The 13,817-nt window shown below is 41.3% G+C and overlaps 2 protein-coding genes across 5 annotated transcripts in view; one reads left to right on the top strand and one right to left on the bottom strand.

The window, feature by feature from the left end:
• Positions 1-3,535, bottom strand: part of SDHA (succinate dehydrogenase complex flavoprotein subunit A) — a 37,860-nt gene extending 34,325 nt beyond the window's left edge. For both annotated transcript variants that reach the window (XM_061592152.1, XM_061592153.1), the window contains exon 1: positions 3,183-3,535. In XM_061592152.1, coding sequence (XP_061448136.1) covers positions 3,183-3,239 — 57 coding nt within the window. In that variant the 5' untranslated portion in view covers positions 3,240-3,535. The remainder of the gene's footprint in view (positions 1-3,182) is intronic.
• On the top strand, positions 3,096-13,586 carry CCDC127 (coiled-coil domain containing 127). 3 transcript variants are annotated; one of them, XR_009758574.1, is made up of 5 exons: positions 3,096-3,654; positions 4,756-4,857; positions 5,607-5,735; positions 6,762-9,000; positions 11,792-13,586. XR_009758574.1 is itself a non-coding variant. In XM_061592154.1 (4 exons), the coding sequence occupies exons 3-4, from the start codon at positions 5,615-5,617 to the stop codon at positions 7,430-7,432; spliced, it is 792 nt and encodes a 263-aa protein (XP_061448138.1). In that variant the 5' UTR covers positions 3,096-3,654; positions 4,756-4,857; positions 5,607-5,614; the 3' UTR covers positions 7,433-9,657. The 3 variants fall into 3 exon arrangements, 2 of the variants coding, with proteins under 2 accessions (XP_061448138.1, XP_061448139.1); XM_061592154.1 differs by lacking the exon at positions 11,792-13,586 and having other exon boundaries at positions 6,762-9,657; XM_061592155.1 differs by lacking the exons at positions 3,096-3,654; positions 11,792-13,586 and adding an exon at positions 3,760-4,156 and having other exon boundaries at positions 6,762-9,657.
• The last annotated feature ends 231 nt before the right edge of the window (positions 13,587-13,817 follow it).

Below are 13,817 nucleotides of genomic sequence, written 5' to 3'. Positions count from 1 at the left end.
ATAGTCAAGAAATCAGAAGAAGGCTAGGACTGGGGAGGGTAGCTATGAGAGAACTAGAAAAGGTCCTCAGCTGCAAAGATGTATCACTGAACAACTAAAGTCGGGATCATTCAGACCATGGTATTCCCAATCTCTATGTATGGATGTGAAAGTTGGACAGTGAAAAAAGCAGATAAGAGAAAAATCCACATTTGAAATGTGGTATTGGAGGACCGCTTTGTGGTGATACCATGGACTGTGAAAAAGACAAATAATTAGGTGTCAGAACAAATTAAACCAGAACTGCCACTAGAAGCTAAAATGGTGAAACTGAGGTTAACATACTTTGGACACATACTGAGAAGACCTGATTCACTAGAAAAGACAATAATGCTGGGAAAAACAGAAGGGAGTAGAAAAAGAGGAAGACCAAACAAGAGGTGGACTGATTCTATAAAGGAAGCCACAGACCTGAACTTACAAGATCTGAACAGGGTGGTTCATGGCAGATGCTACTGGAGGTTGCTGATTCATAGGGTCACCATAAGTCGTAACTGACATGAAGGCACATAACAACAACAATATGCACGTCCTGATAGTAAGAAAATAAAAAAAAATTAAAACCCATGGTCTTTGACAGCAGAATGAGTTCTCAATATGCCATACATTTAATGCACTATGACATTCCTTTCAAGGGAATTCAGTATGAACAAAAAATAATCCGAACTTGATTATGGCTCCACATCTGAATGTTCTGGTCTGATTCTCATGACACACTAAGCCAAATGTTGGCTTAGGGAGATCACACAAGCAAGCATGTTCTCAGATAGAATCTTACACCCATTTTACTCCTCTCTGGAGCCTGCCCATGGTCTTGCTAAGCCAAGGTTTGGAATATATAGATTCATATGGGTTTGGCTTAGTGTGTTGTGCAAAACAGGCCAATACATAGAAGAGTATCTCTGCAAATGTTTATGTTTGTCACCATAGGAACAATTCTTATATATAACCTATGCATTAACAGGATTCCAAGGGTGTTACATAACAGATAGGGAGCGAGGAGCAAATGATAGGACTGGGGAAGGAATGAAGGGGAGAAGTTGCAAATGCCTTGTCTGACATTACACTTGAAGATTTAAAATTTATGTTTGCTGTCAAGGATATGAGGTCACAACTGTAACACACAACCATTCCCTCTCATCTCTTTAACTATTTTCCCTCTTTCAAGCTGCAAGGGAATGTGCCTAGGGCAAATAACAATTGCCTCTGGGAAGGCCACAGTCTGGCAAGCTGCACATGCTGGTTCTCTCACCACCCTCACACTTGGCACTGCACTACATGTTCTGCTCCAAGGAGTGCAACACTTCACTAACACATTGTCTCAGCCTTTCAGCCTTTAAAAATCTTTAAATGCCAGAAGAACAGTGTTTATCATTGACCTAGTTTGCATGTCATTGAAAAACATAATTTAAATTGAATTGAAACTATGCTTTAAACAACTTTTGAGCAGCACAGTGCAGGTTCTTGCTAAATTGCAATTTTAAAATTTTAATTATGGTTTAGTGTTATGTGCAAACCAGGGTGTTTTTATTTATTTATTATTTAATTTATATCCCACCCTTCCTCCCAGCAGGAGTGTTGTGTGAAGTGGTAGTTAATGAACCAAGGCCTCAAGCAGAAGTACCAGTCTGGCCTAATGTTCCCATACTACAGGGGTGAGGAACCTCAGGCCCAGGAGGCAAATGCAACTCTATATCCAGTCGTCTGGACTCTGTCCAGGTCACACTCCTTCTCTCCAAGCCATACCTGTCACCGGCCCTGATCTACACGCTTGAGTGCTTTTGTCGGACTGGATTGTGACCATGAACTGTAACAATGCCTCTGGCATGCCAGGATGGAGAGGTGCAGGGTGGAATGTAGCCTAGTGAACATCTGTAAGAATTACATTAATTGTTCTGCACACTTTTGCCTCCGGCCCTGTCCAATGCAACTCCTCATAAGAGAATAAGGCCCTGAGGCTGGAAAAGGCTCCCTACCCCGCCATACAAGGTCAAGGAAGAAGTCTACCCTGCAGGCAACCCCAAGCTGTTAGGGAGGCAATTGAAGCTTTTGCATTGCATCAGCAATTCCAAATATTCCAAAAAGAGGCAACCCCACTCCCAAATGATTTATCAAGTCTTTAAAAAAATGTTAGGGGCATTTTTTTCTCCCAGATACATACATTTTGGGAGAAGAACAATCTCCTCCACATTTTTTTAACGGTTGCTGCACCTTCAAAAACTGTGTGACAGGTAAGAACTCAACAGGGATAACACGGAGATACATTGATGAGGAGGGAGAGGGAAATCTCTACGAAGAGTTCACTGGCGGTCTGCCGGTCTCTGTATCCTATAAAAGCATGGCAGCCTGCTTGAGAAAGGGCTGCCACAACCAGAACAAGAAAACATATTTTCACCTGATGAGATTTCCACAATTTATAACTACAACTTGTGGTGAATTTGCAACAACACACAAAACCAAGCATCTTGATCACCACATCCTACTGATCAGGAGCAAGGAGATCAACTGGAGGCCATGGTCAGGTGATGAATGGAGCCAACGTAGTATAGGGCAACAGGCTCTGCATTACAAGTCCTTTGTCCAACTCTTGCCTCTGCCAAGGGCTTGCTGCAAACCGTTCTTGCTGTCAGCCTGTCTCCCATCTGCCACACAGTGTTAATGATATAATACTGATCAATTTTAGGTAACTGTTTTAAGGTTTACATATACATTGCCAACCACTGGGGTGTCAAGCACGGAGTACTGGATCTGGACTAGGGAGACGCTCTAGCCCCCTAACCAAATCCCCACTATCCATGAGGCTTAATAGGTGACCTTGCCTAAGCAACATCACAGGGCTGTTAAGAAGGGGGGGCAAGTATGACTCATTGACATATTCGGAAAAGGGGAGGGAACAAAATGTTATACTAAATTAAAACAAGACAACAAAAGTATTGTATGTGAAGCGCCGTGAGCTCCTTAAATATCGCGGTATACATATTACGTATTATCATCATCGCACACTGACCGTCCCCACCCTCTCCCTGCCTACCAGTCCAGTCCATGAAGGTGAACCGGGATTCTTCCTGCAACGGCGGAGGCTTCACAGCGCGAGCCTCTGGGAGGTTCACGTATATTTCTCCCCGCTCCCGTCACGCACTTACCGCGCGGAGCACTTTCAAGTGCCGCAGCCCCCACGAAGCCACCGCTGTCACCGCCATTTCGCACCCGCCCGGAGAGGGTCAGGGATTAAGCCACTGCGCGTGCGTAAACGGGACGGGCACCCTGACGGGACAATTGTGACGGCAAAACAAACCAAACCAGAGAAACTGGGTTAAAACCCTCCTGGCTTGAAGGAATAGAGATAGAAAGCCTTTTTCTAATGAGGAACAATATAACGTCAAAAACGACGGTGAAGTCCCATTTCTAGAAAAAGGAACTGTCTGTCTAGCGATCTTTTATGCTTGAAAAAGTTCCCGAGGAAGATTATCTTCCCTCGTCTCACACGGATGGTTCATTCCAAAAAAAAACGGGGGGGGGGCGAGGCCGAAGGTGTATTGCGCAGGCGCAATGAAGCCTCGGCGGTCACAAGTATCCGGAGGGTGATAGAAGCGTCTTCTCTTCGGTTCTCTTCTGGTGGGTTCCTTCTCCCGCGCCCTTTCTCTGTGGTAGCTGAGGATGGTTAGCGCGAATCTGCTTGTGTTTAACAATGCCCGCATTATAAAGTGGCTCTCTTAAGGAGGCGGCTTTTCAGATAGAAAACGTAGTTCGTGGCCGCGACTGGAGTACACCGTCGTGGGCCCTGGGAGCCCCGTGCTCCCTGGTGCTGGCAAACCTGTGGCCGCCCTCTTCCACTTCCGACTGCGCTGCAGTTAGGAATTCGCATGATTAAACGTTTTTACATTCCAACAAACGAGAGAACTGCTACGTTGAGGGGAAGGATGTAGCCTAGTCCTCTTCCTGACATGCTCGTTTTCTACGTCCAGTGAAAATGTACCTCTACGCCTATATCAGAGATGGAGAGTTTTGGCCGTCCAGAACTTGCTGGGCTGTAACTCCCGTCATCCTTGATGATTGGCCATGCTGGTTGGGGTCCAACGTTGGAGGGTCGCTGGTTCCCCCTCACTGCCATATATTGGTATGAAAGAGCACTTGGTCCTGTAGTACAGCCCAGGCATGGACTTGTGCCATTTCAGTGCGAAGTAGACCAAGGGTCCTTTTTTTCGAGGTCGAAGTAGACGAGGGAAACAAATTAGGGAGGGTGGTGTACTGTATATGTATGTATATGTCTTAGGGCTTCTCAAAGTTCAGGTATTTTTCTCATGTGGCTATAAAACATAAAGAACATAGGCTAGCAGCCTGCAAATAGTAGTTTAGTGTTTACAAGAGTGCACTGTGTGCACCTGGTTTTACATCTCGCAGCCAAAAACCAAGAAAAATGTGGCCTAGTTCTACACGTGTGTGCATCACTTGATTTCTCTAAACACTGAACTAGTTCACACTTGTGTGTTCATAACTTGACAGTAGCATAAAGTGAACTATGAATTAATATGATAGTGATTTGCAGCTTCCTTTGTAGATTGGATTTAACCTTCTGAAATGGTTAACTGATACTGTCACAGGAATGTGGAGTTTTGTAATGACCACGCTGGCTGAAACAGTATTGTAGTGTAACTAAATAAAAATAATATTTTACTGCTATTCAAAAATGTACATCTGTTTTTCTTTCCAAAACAGGAACTAGAAGATTATTTAGCTTTAGTTCCAGGATGGTTTTTATCAAGAGGCCTTTGTTTTCTGAGTGATCAAATTTGTTTGACTGCTAAAAAGGAATTAAGGGTAAGGGTTTATTTATTCCTCTTGTGTCCTTAACTTTCATGTTTGTTCAATTGCTGTGAATATTCAGAAGTACTTAAACACCTGTAAAGCAGAGGAGGGGAACCCGTGGCTCTCCAGATGTTGCTGAACTACAACCCCCATCATCCCTGACCATGGTGGCAACATCTGGAGAGCCACAGTTTCCCCATTCCTGTTGTAAATAGTACTGTGATTGAATTTTGGAAAGTGACTGCCTTTAACATCTATATAAAATGTTCCACATTTGCACGGCTGGCCATCTTCTTGTGAACTGGCTTCCTGCCTGGCAAGAGAGATACCCTTGCATAGATGAGATGGATGTGAAGGTAATGGACTCTTGAGGAACCTGTATTTTCTCACGTGGGAGAAAGCCCTCTGAATGACCTTTACTCCTAAGAACTCCAGTGAGTAAAAGCACAAGGATAAAAGCTAGCAATGAAATCTTCCTCTCTTATCTATAGCTGTTGCCAACGTTATTCCCACAGGAATGTGTAAGGAAATATGTCTATATGGAAATGTGAGGGGGAAACTGCAAAAGAAAGGAAAACAAGGGCAGATGGGAGCAGGAAAGAAATAGTAAGAGGAGGGCAAGTAAAAGGTTCAGCTGAGGCAACAGAGGTAAGAGGACCAAGGGAAAGGAAGGAGAGCAAAGTGAGTGCATAGAAGTGTCAGTTGAGAGTGTATTTTACAATCAGATACTAGATAACCTAAGTGTTTTCTCTAATTTTAAGGTTTGTCAATGAATAATTTAAATGACCCTCCTAACTGGAACATCCAGCCTAATGCAAGGGATGATGAAGGCCATGGAAGCAAATGGAATTATGCTTTGTTGGTTCCAATGTTGGGGCTGGCTGCCTTCCGTAAGTTATATTTGAAATAAAAGTAGAATTTCTCCTTTTAACATGCATTTTGTCAGATGAGTTAACCTGGCAGAAATTAGTGTAAAGTGGGCTGAGCTCTTTGGTGCTGCAAGTTTGTAAAAATTTGCAATTGCAGTGGGCTTGACTTTTAAGGGATAGAGTCAACCAAGGCCCAACATAAACTGATTAAAAGCAATATGTGTTACACACTTTAAAAAAACAGCTATTTGTAGGAAATGCAGGAACCTGGGGTTTTTTGTATGTGTTATAAGAAAATGATTTTCTCCTAAAGAATATGGCTTTCAAGTTCGTAATATAATATAATGCCTCCTCTTGTCCAGAAGTAGAATTTACACCTTTGAGGCTGTCTCAGTATATAAAAAAATCTAATCACTATTATTATTTTTATGCAAGGCTTTAGGAGGGATGTATTAAAGTAATGTCTGGAATCCAAAGAATGACATGACTAATTCTGCACAACCAGGGTGTTTGCGATTGGTTTGATTTTGCCAGCAGCAGCTCTTTGTGTCACATGACAAACCACTTTTGAAACTGAGGGGACTTTCAAACATGATGTATACTCTCAAAAGCATCTCAGGGCTTGCTTAAAAAAAGAAGAAGAGTGCCTGGAGTGGCTCTTTGAATCCCATCACAGTATTTATATGTCTGCATCTCTGTTTCAGAAAAAAATAAGAATGTAGTCATGAGTCTCTCTTGCCCTCATTTGCACAGTGTGCCCTTGCTGTCAAGTTATTTTTAATGTGTGACATATTCTAAATCTAGTAAGAGCCAAAACTTTGGCCTCACCCACAGGCTCATTTCCCTGTTGGGTGTGTGTGTGTGTGCTAGCTTTAACTCATTACTTCCCCTTGGGAATGCAGTGGGGGATTTGTCAGATCTGGGCATAATTCACTTACCATACAGTATATGCATTTCTTAGCAGTGGGGCTATTCTTGAAAGTATTATTAGACCTTTTTGCTACAATATTTCAGTAGTAATCATTGGATATTAATCATGCATTGCAGGTTGGATCTGGTCCAGGGAGTCTCAGAAAGAGATAGAAAGAGAGAAAAAAGATTTGCATAGAAAACTCTCGTTAGTACAGAGAGAGCTTGAATCTAAATATCATGAGATAATCACAACAAACCGTCGGACAGTTGCTCATTTGGAATTGGAATTGGAAAAGGAACGGAACAGGACACTGAGTTATCGTGAAGCCCTCGTCTCTCAAAGTCGTAAACTGGTGGAAGAAAGAAGAACTCTGGAACAAGAACGTACAAAATTAGACCAAGAGAAACAGATTCTGCAGCACTCTGGGGCTGCCGGTGCTCTGTATCAGAATTGCCTAGAGAAGGAAGAGCAGTGGCAGAAGCGAGCTACTGCTTTGCTGAAAGAGTTTGAAGATGCTCTTGCAGAAAGGCAGGACATCTATTGTAGCCTTGTGCTACCAAGACACCAGCGACTAGAAATAGAGAAAAATTTGCTTGTTAGAGCAGCAACTGATCCAGTTGCCATGGACCTGGAAATGGAAAGTGGCTTAAAAGATATTTTCAGGCATGATACCTATTGCAGCAATTTGCTTAACACCAATAAACGTAGAAATGGAAGACTAATGTGGCTCTACCTTCGACACTGGGAATTATCTGCTGAACTCAAAAAGTTCAAGAGGGTAGAGAAGGTCATGTTAGGAAAGTAGCGGCTAAAAAATATGAGCATCCATACATTACACGTATCAGATATGGGTGGTTTCCTTTTGGATATATATAGTTTCTCTTAGCTTTTCCCCCACACAAGTATTAGTCATCCAGTGGGGTGTCTTAAGTGCTCAGTGTCTCTCACATTGACTAGCCGAGGTGATTATATAGTACCATAATGCTCTATGTCAAGTAAATAACTCTGTCTTTTTATTAATAGTGCAACTCGATGCATGTTTACTCAGAAGTAAATTTTACTGTATTCAGTGGGATTTCTTCCTAGATAAGTGTGCTTTAGGATTGCAGCCTAGATCAGGATACTGGGCTTAAGAGGCAATGACTTCAGCTTCCACCTAGTTAGTTTTTACTGTTATTTAAGACTGAGAAAGCACCTTTCTATTGGTTGTTGAAGTATGTGATCAAGTTCTCAAATTAGTCACATTTATGATGTAGACTGGGCTAGGCTTAATGCTTACATATATTCACACTGATCGTGTAGGAGAAAAATTGATAGTTGACACTAACTGAAAAGCTGGTGCATATAGCATGGGATCAGGGTTTAATTTGAGCAAGGGCTCAGCAACCACTGAATGCCAGAGCATAACTATGGACCATGTGAAACACCAATCGGAAACACAATGCCCCAGAGCAAGTGCAGAGTTCCTTATCATTTTGGGTGAACAACTGCAGCCAACCCCCAAGCATCTGGGATGAAAGGGGAAGGATTTTCAGGTAGAAAGTGCCTTTCGCGCATGCTAAAACTCTGGTGTCTCTTTTTAGAATTAGGCACTGTGTGTGATCTCTTTAAAGTGGACATTGTTGAGATAAGATGTTTCTTGTCATTTAAGATAGTTTTGTAAATATTCACCCATCTGGTCACCTGTCAGAAGTAAGAATCTTCTAATGACCAGGCAGAAGAGTTTATAAGCTGGAAATGCTTATACAGTCTTAATTGACATACTACAGATAACTAGCATTGGCAGGTGAGCAATATTTGTGGGCTTATTTGCAAGGCTAATTTAAGGTGTTTTACATTCAGAGAAAAATAATCACTCATGCCATTGCATGCTTAGGTAGAGTTTTGCTGTGCTTTCTGATACTGGCAGTTGTGGAACCCAGTGGTATTGGTTTCACTTTCAACAGATAACTTTACTTCACAGATACGAAAAAGACTAGTATTTATTTTAGTATTGATGTCCTGCCTTTTTGCTGTGAATTTCAGTTGGGCCCATGAGCAAGGACAGCACAGTATGCACTCCTGGAGAACACTGTCTAAATTAGATTTGAAAAAGGCTGCTGCTACTGTCACGATTTGCACTTCAACACACTCAAATGCCACGGGGGAGGGGAATCAATTTCAAATTCTGTCCTTTTTTAACTGGCTTGTTGCTTAAAACTTAATTATTGTCTGATACTTGGATGTAATACTATATTGATGCATTTGTCTCTGTTTACACATACAAGCTATAAGGCACTTTTTTTTAGCAAAATACCCAGTCATGGTCAAACTCAGGAGATAAAGAGAACCCAAGAAAATCTTCATACAGAGTTTCCTTCCGTCAGCACTCAGGTGTGTGATTATTGTTGAGAATCTGTTTTTGCTAAAGAATTTAAAGGAAGAAATCAATGTGCTTAAGTTCAGATAAAAACAAATCCTACCTTTAGAAGCTGCTAGAATTAGTTAAGTCTACTCAGATAGTCAGTACTGCCGCCTTTAAAAAATGCATATGTACAGCCATTTTACATTTATACTATGAGTTAATTTTACATTCTGCTATGGGATACAACATACATTTTTTTTTGTTGGAAAGGGAAGCAAATTCATGCAATGTATATAGGCATGGATATAATTGAGAACTTGAATATTATTTAAAAATATAAACTATGTTGGCCTTGTTAATTTCTGCCACTGGTACTAACAAGACATCTCATTTGATACTTGAGATACATCATTATCTCACTTATTGTCGCTTCAGTGTATGTACAAGAATTTTTTTTGTATTTCATTGGGGAAATAAATGTAGAATAATGTTAGTGAAGGAAAGACAGAACTTTCCAAAAGCACTTGGAAATTTAGAAACAAATGCTTCCCACTGTCTTGCATGAATTTCCCCTCTACTTCTGACATAACAGACCATTTAGAATGTTTGCCTCAGTTACCAAGGAGTTGTCATAAGACTTCACATTTTACACTGATGCTTGACCAAATTAAAAGATTGTGTGAAAATGCTGTCAGTTGTTTTGTTTTTAATTAAATTAACTAAATCAAACCATTGCGTAATATGTGGTGGGTATTTGTCCCTCCAATAATAAGTCTCTTAGCAGTGGAGGTCCCTCACTAAGTGCAGGTAAGGCACCCTAAACTTCCAATCCTCTGCAAGCTGTAACCCAGTCCCTTCTCTGTTCTATTCAATACTAGGAGCTTTGCCCTTGTGTCCTTTGCACACCAACCCCCCCCCCCCAACACAGGGACTCCCAACCCCTCGACTCCTAAACACACACAGCCAGGGGCTCCCAAACACGTGTGAACTCTCACACTCCGGGACTCCCAAATACACAGGCACTCCCAAACACACAGACAATTCCCCAACCCCCCCAAGCGACTCCCAAATGGCCCCCCAGGCACTTGCTGCCCCCGCATTTAGGCAGCTTACCAGTGTTCTGCCTGCCCAGGCTGCTGCTGCCATGCTTCAACCACTTCTCAGTTTCCCACATTGTTGCTGCTGCCCCCTGTGCATGCCTGCCATCTTTGCTTCCCTCCTTTGCTTCATGTGCTTGCCATCCAGCTGCCATGCCCTGCCCCCATGCATGACAGTTTACAAAAATATATAGTTAGACATTCCCTGTAGCCCACTCCCACCTCTGTTCGTTACGTTCATATTCAATCCATTACCTCACTTTTGAAGACACTCTGAACTTGTTTCTGTACTGTACTGTGCTGGCCAATCATGTCTGGACAACACAGCCAATCACAATCATTCCTATAGTCCCACCCCTGTCTCCAGGAGTTTAAAAAAATTTTAAATAATAAATTCCAGTAGAAGTAGCTTAGGGAGGACGGGACTCTTGCACCTCCATTGTGATTTTATTTCCCTTGGAATAAATGCAAAGCAACTTGGAGTCCCTCAGAACCACACCGAAAGTTCCATAGCAATAGTGTGGGACTATGAGGAGCTTCAACCACTCGGCTTTGACCATTCTGCCTTGGGTGGCCCAGGTCAGGCTCTGGCCGAGGGTCCAAATGGGCCCCTGAAGGGGCCCTCCTTAGGATGGGTGGGTAGTGCTCCCTTCCTCAATCCACAGCAGCATTGGCTCCTGATTCTGCTGCGGATCGCAAGAGGGAGCTCCCAGGCACCCGCCATCATCGTGCAGGCCTGCAACACCTGCCTGCATGCCCCACCTACTTCTCCTTTGACATAAATGCTGACTGCACTGCAGGTGCAAGCCTGCCATCAACCAAGATGGTGGCGGAGGCATCAACCCCTTAGGGAAACCTCGGACAGCAACAGCAGTGTGTGTGAGAGAGACAGAGAGATCAATACTGTGTGATCTCCACAACCAGGACCAGCTGCCTTGTTGTGTTACGCCATGCACCTCATGGCAACCGTATTATGACTGGTGCCCATAGCACTTTTTCAATATTTGAAATGTGTGTGTGTTTGTTGACTCCTCTTTGAGGATCCCTCCTTCTGCTCTTGTTCCTGACCTTTAGATTTTCATTCCTTTTGGACAATCAAGAGAAAACCTTTTAACTCATTGTTATATAATGGACTAATCTATTGGAAACTAATTGTGGAAAACAGTTGAATTTTTTTACTGGTTGCTGGGTTGATTTTTCTGCCCCAAACCCTGAAAAAGCCTCATATTAAGCTGCATATATTGGGAAAATAAGCAATTAGGTCTGAGTTAAAGCCTAGGTAGCCAGCCAGCTAGGTGTAGTATGCACAGCAGTGTTTCTATTGTAGGTTTGATTTCATTATTTGCCATGAAGTATTCAAGAAAAAGAAGAAAAGTAGCTAATAGGATTGTGAATATGCTGTTGTTATGTGCCTTCAAGTCTGTTATGACTTATGGCAACCCTATGAATCAGTGACCTCCAATAGCAACTGTTACCAACCACCCTATTCAAATCTTGTAAGTTCAGGTCTGTGGCTTCCTTTATGGAATCAATCAATCTCTTGTTTGGCCTTCCTCTTTTTCTACTCCCTTCTGTTTTTCCCAGCATTATTGTCTAGCGAATCATGTCTTCTCATTATGTGTTCAAAGTATGATAACCTCAGTTTCATCATTTTAGCTTCTAGTGATACTTCTGGTTTAATTTGTTCTAACACCTAATTATTTGTCTTTTTCGGACTTCCCAGGAGGATCCCTACGCCTGTGCAGCCTCTGAGACGAGCTCCGTCTTGGATGAAACTTATCCAGTTTAAATTCAGTCAGAAGGCTCTTTTCTGACTGGGAATAATTTCTTCCGGTTAAAGAAGAAACGTGAGATTTCCCACATAGCTTTGTTTTGATTGTTGGAGTCTGGAATTCGTCAGAATTGTCTGTCTTCCAGCAGCTCAGACAGAGCAAGGATTTTTATGCTAGCTCAGCTGGATAAGTGACCCGTTTTTTTTTATACGGATTAACAGGCAAACATCCTCCTGTCTACATTCATCATTTTCTTATCTATACAGCTAAAGAGATTTGTCAAAGTAACAGCAATTGAGATAACCTAGGTGAGGTAAGACTTTCCTTTTTTTATTCACGGAACTAAGGGGGAAGAAAATATAAATAGCTTATCTTTTTTTTTATTGCAAAAAGCTTACATGGAAAATAGCATGTTAAAGATTACAACGGACGAGAGATTTCTGATTGGAAGAGATAAGAAATCTTTTTAATGTATGGCTGGGACTATTTTTCCTGATCTACTTTTTTTTTTGACGAATCTGCTCATTCTCTCTGCTATTAGCTATTTCGACGCTGTGAACTAAAGCCGTTCTTACACTTCCGGGCAGATAAGAGATAAGGGCTGTCTAGCGTGTGACGTTAGTTTGTTGGAAAGATTAACTCCTTTGTAACTGGTTAAAGAAATAAGCTGCTCTTTGTTTGGGACATTGAAAATTGAAGGAGTTTTGTTCCTTTGGCTTTAAGAATGACAATTAAGAAGATCATGGATGTACAAGAAGGGACTTTATCTCTAGACATGTTTCAGAAAATAATGAATGGGATTAACTCAATAAAACAAGAACTGAGAAATAATAGACAAGCGTGGAGAATTGAATTTCACGAAATGAGACAGGAGCTGAAAGAAACTCAGGATTCTATGAGAAAGGAGAATAAAGATAGATCTGGAAAACAAAAAAAGGATGAAAGAGAAATTAAAGGCAAGGTTCAAACTATGGAGATTGGCTTAATTATGGACATGAAAAAAGACTTGGATTTCCTGGCTGTGATGGATCCTGGAGACAAATATTACAGTTTGGAATTCAGCGCTGTCCCTGAAGGAATTGAAGAGATTGGAGATAAAGATATTATCGGTTCAAAAAAATTCTTGGACTGGAAGGATTTGATGGAACTTGAAATGGAGAAAGTTAACAGAATTAATCCCTGTTTTGTGTCAATGGAAAAACCTTCAAGAGATGTACTAGTGTATCATGTGGAAAAGAGGAACAGAGATGCGGCTTTGCAACTATACTTCAGTGATACGTTTGGATTTGATGGCAAGAAAATATCTGTGATGGAGGAAATTCCTATCAGACTTTTATTGTATGACTATGACAGCAAGATTTTTGGGTGCGTAAAGATGGAAGATGGAAGATGGACCCAATATGGATAATGACAGAAGAGCAATTTAAAATTACTGGACTTAGTAGATTTGATGAGTTGGATTAATTGGCATGTTTATTTAGAAAAAAAAATTGATTGACATATATCTCAAGGATTGGAAACTTCTCTTTGACTTTTTGTGGAAGATTAAAATGATACGATGTTAATGAGATTTGAAACCAACTAAGATAACCGTTGGAGGAAGGTGGTTTTATAATCTATTAAGAGATAGGTTTGTTATATGTTATAGATTTATAGCTGAACTATGGCAAATCGGAAGTCAATATTCTTTCTTTTTTATATATATATATATATATTTCTTTTTGTATTGTACTAGTTATTGATTTGTGTTGTGTTTTTTTTGTATTGTTTTGGTTTTGAAAATTGGAATAAAAATTAATTGAAAAAAAAATATTTGTCTTTTTTCACAGTCCATGGTATCCGCAAAGCTCTCCTCCAACACCACATTTCAAATGAGTTGATTTTTCTCTTATCCATTTTTTTCACTGTCCAACTTTCGCATCCCTACATAGAGATTGGGAATACCATGGTCTGAATGAACCTGACTTTAGTGTGCAG

This window comes from Rhineura floridana, chromosome 11 (assembly GCF_030035675.1).
Source record: "Rhineura floridana isolate rRhiFlo1 chromosome 11, rRhiFlo1.hap2, whole genome shotgun sequence".
Classification (NCBI taxonomy): Eukaryota; Metazoa; Chordata; class Lepidosauria; order Squamata; family Rhineuridae; genus Rhineura; species Rhineura floridana.
Note: the sequence above shows the minus strand (reverse complement) of the source record. Positions and strands in the feature narration are given on the sequence as shown.

Coding starts and splice junctions, on each gene's coding strand:
- CCDC127 (XM_061592154.1), top strand. CDS start 5,615: ATGAATAATTTAAATGACCCTCCTAACTGGAACATCCAGCCTAATGCA. Junction 5,736..6,761: donor GTTGGGGCTGGCTGCCTTCC/GTAAGTTATATT, acceptor CATGCATTGCAG/GTTGGATCTGGTCCAGGGAG.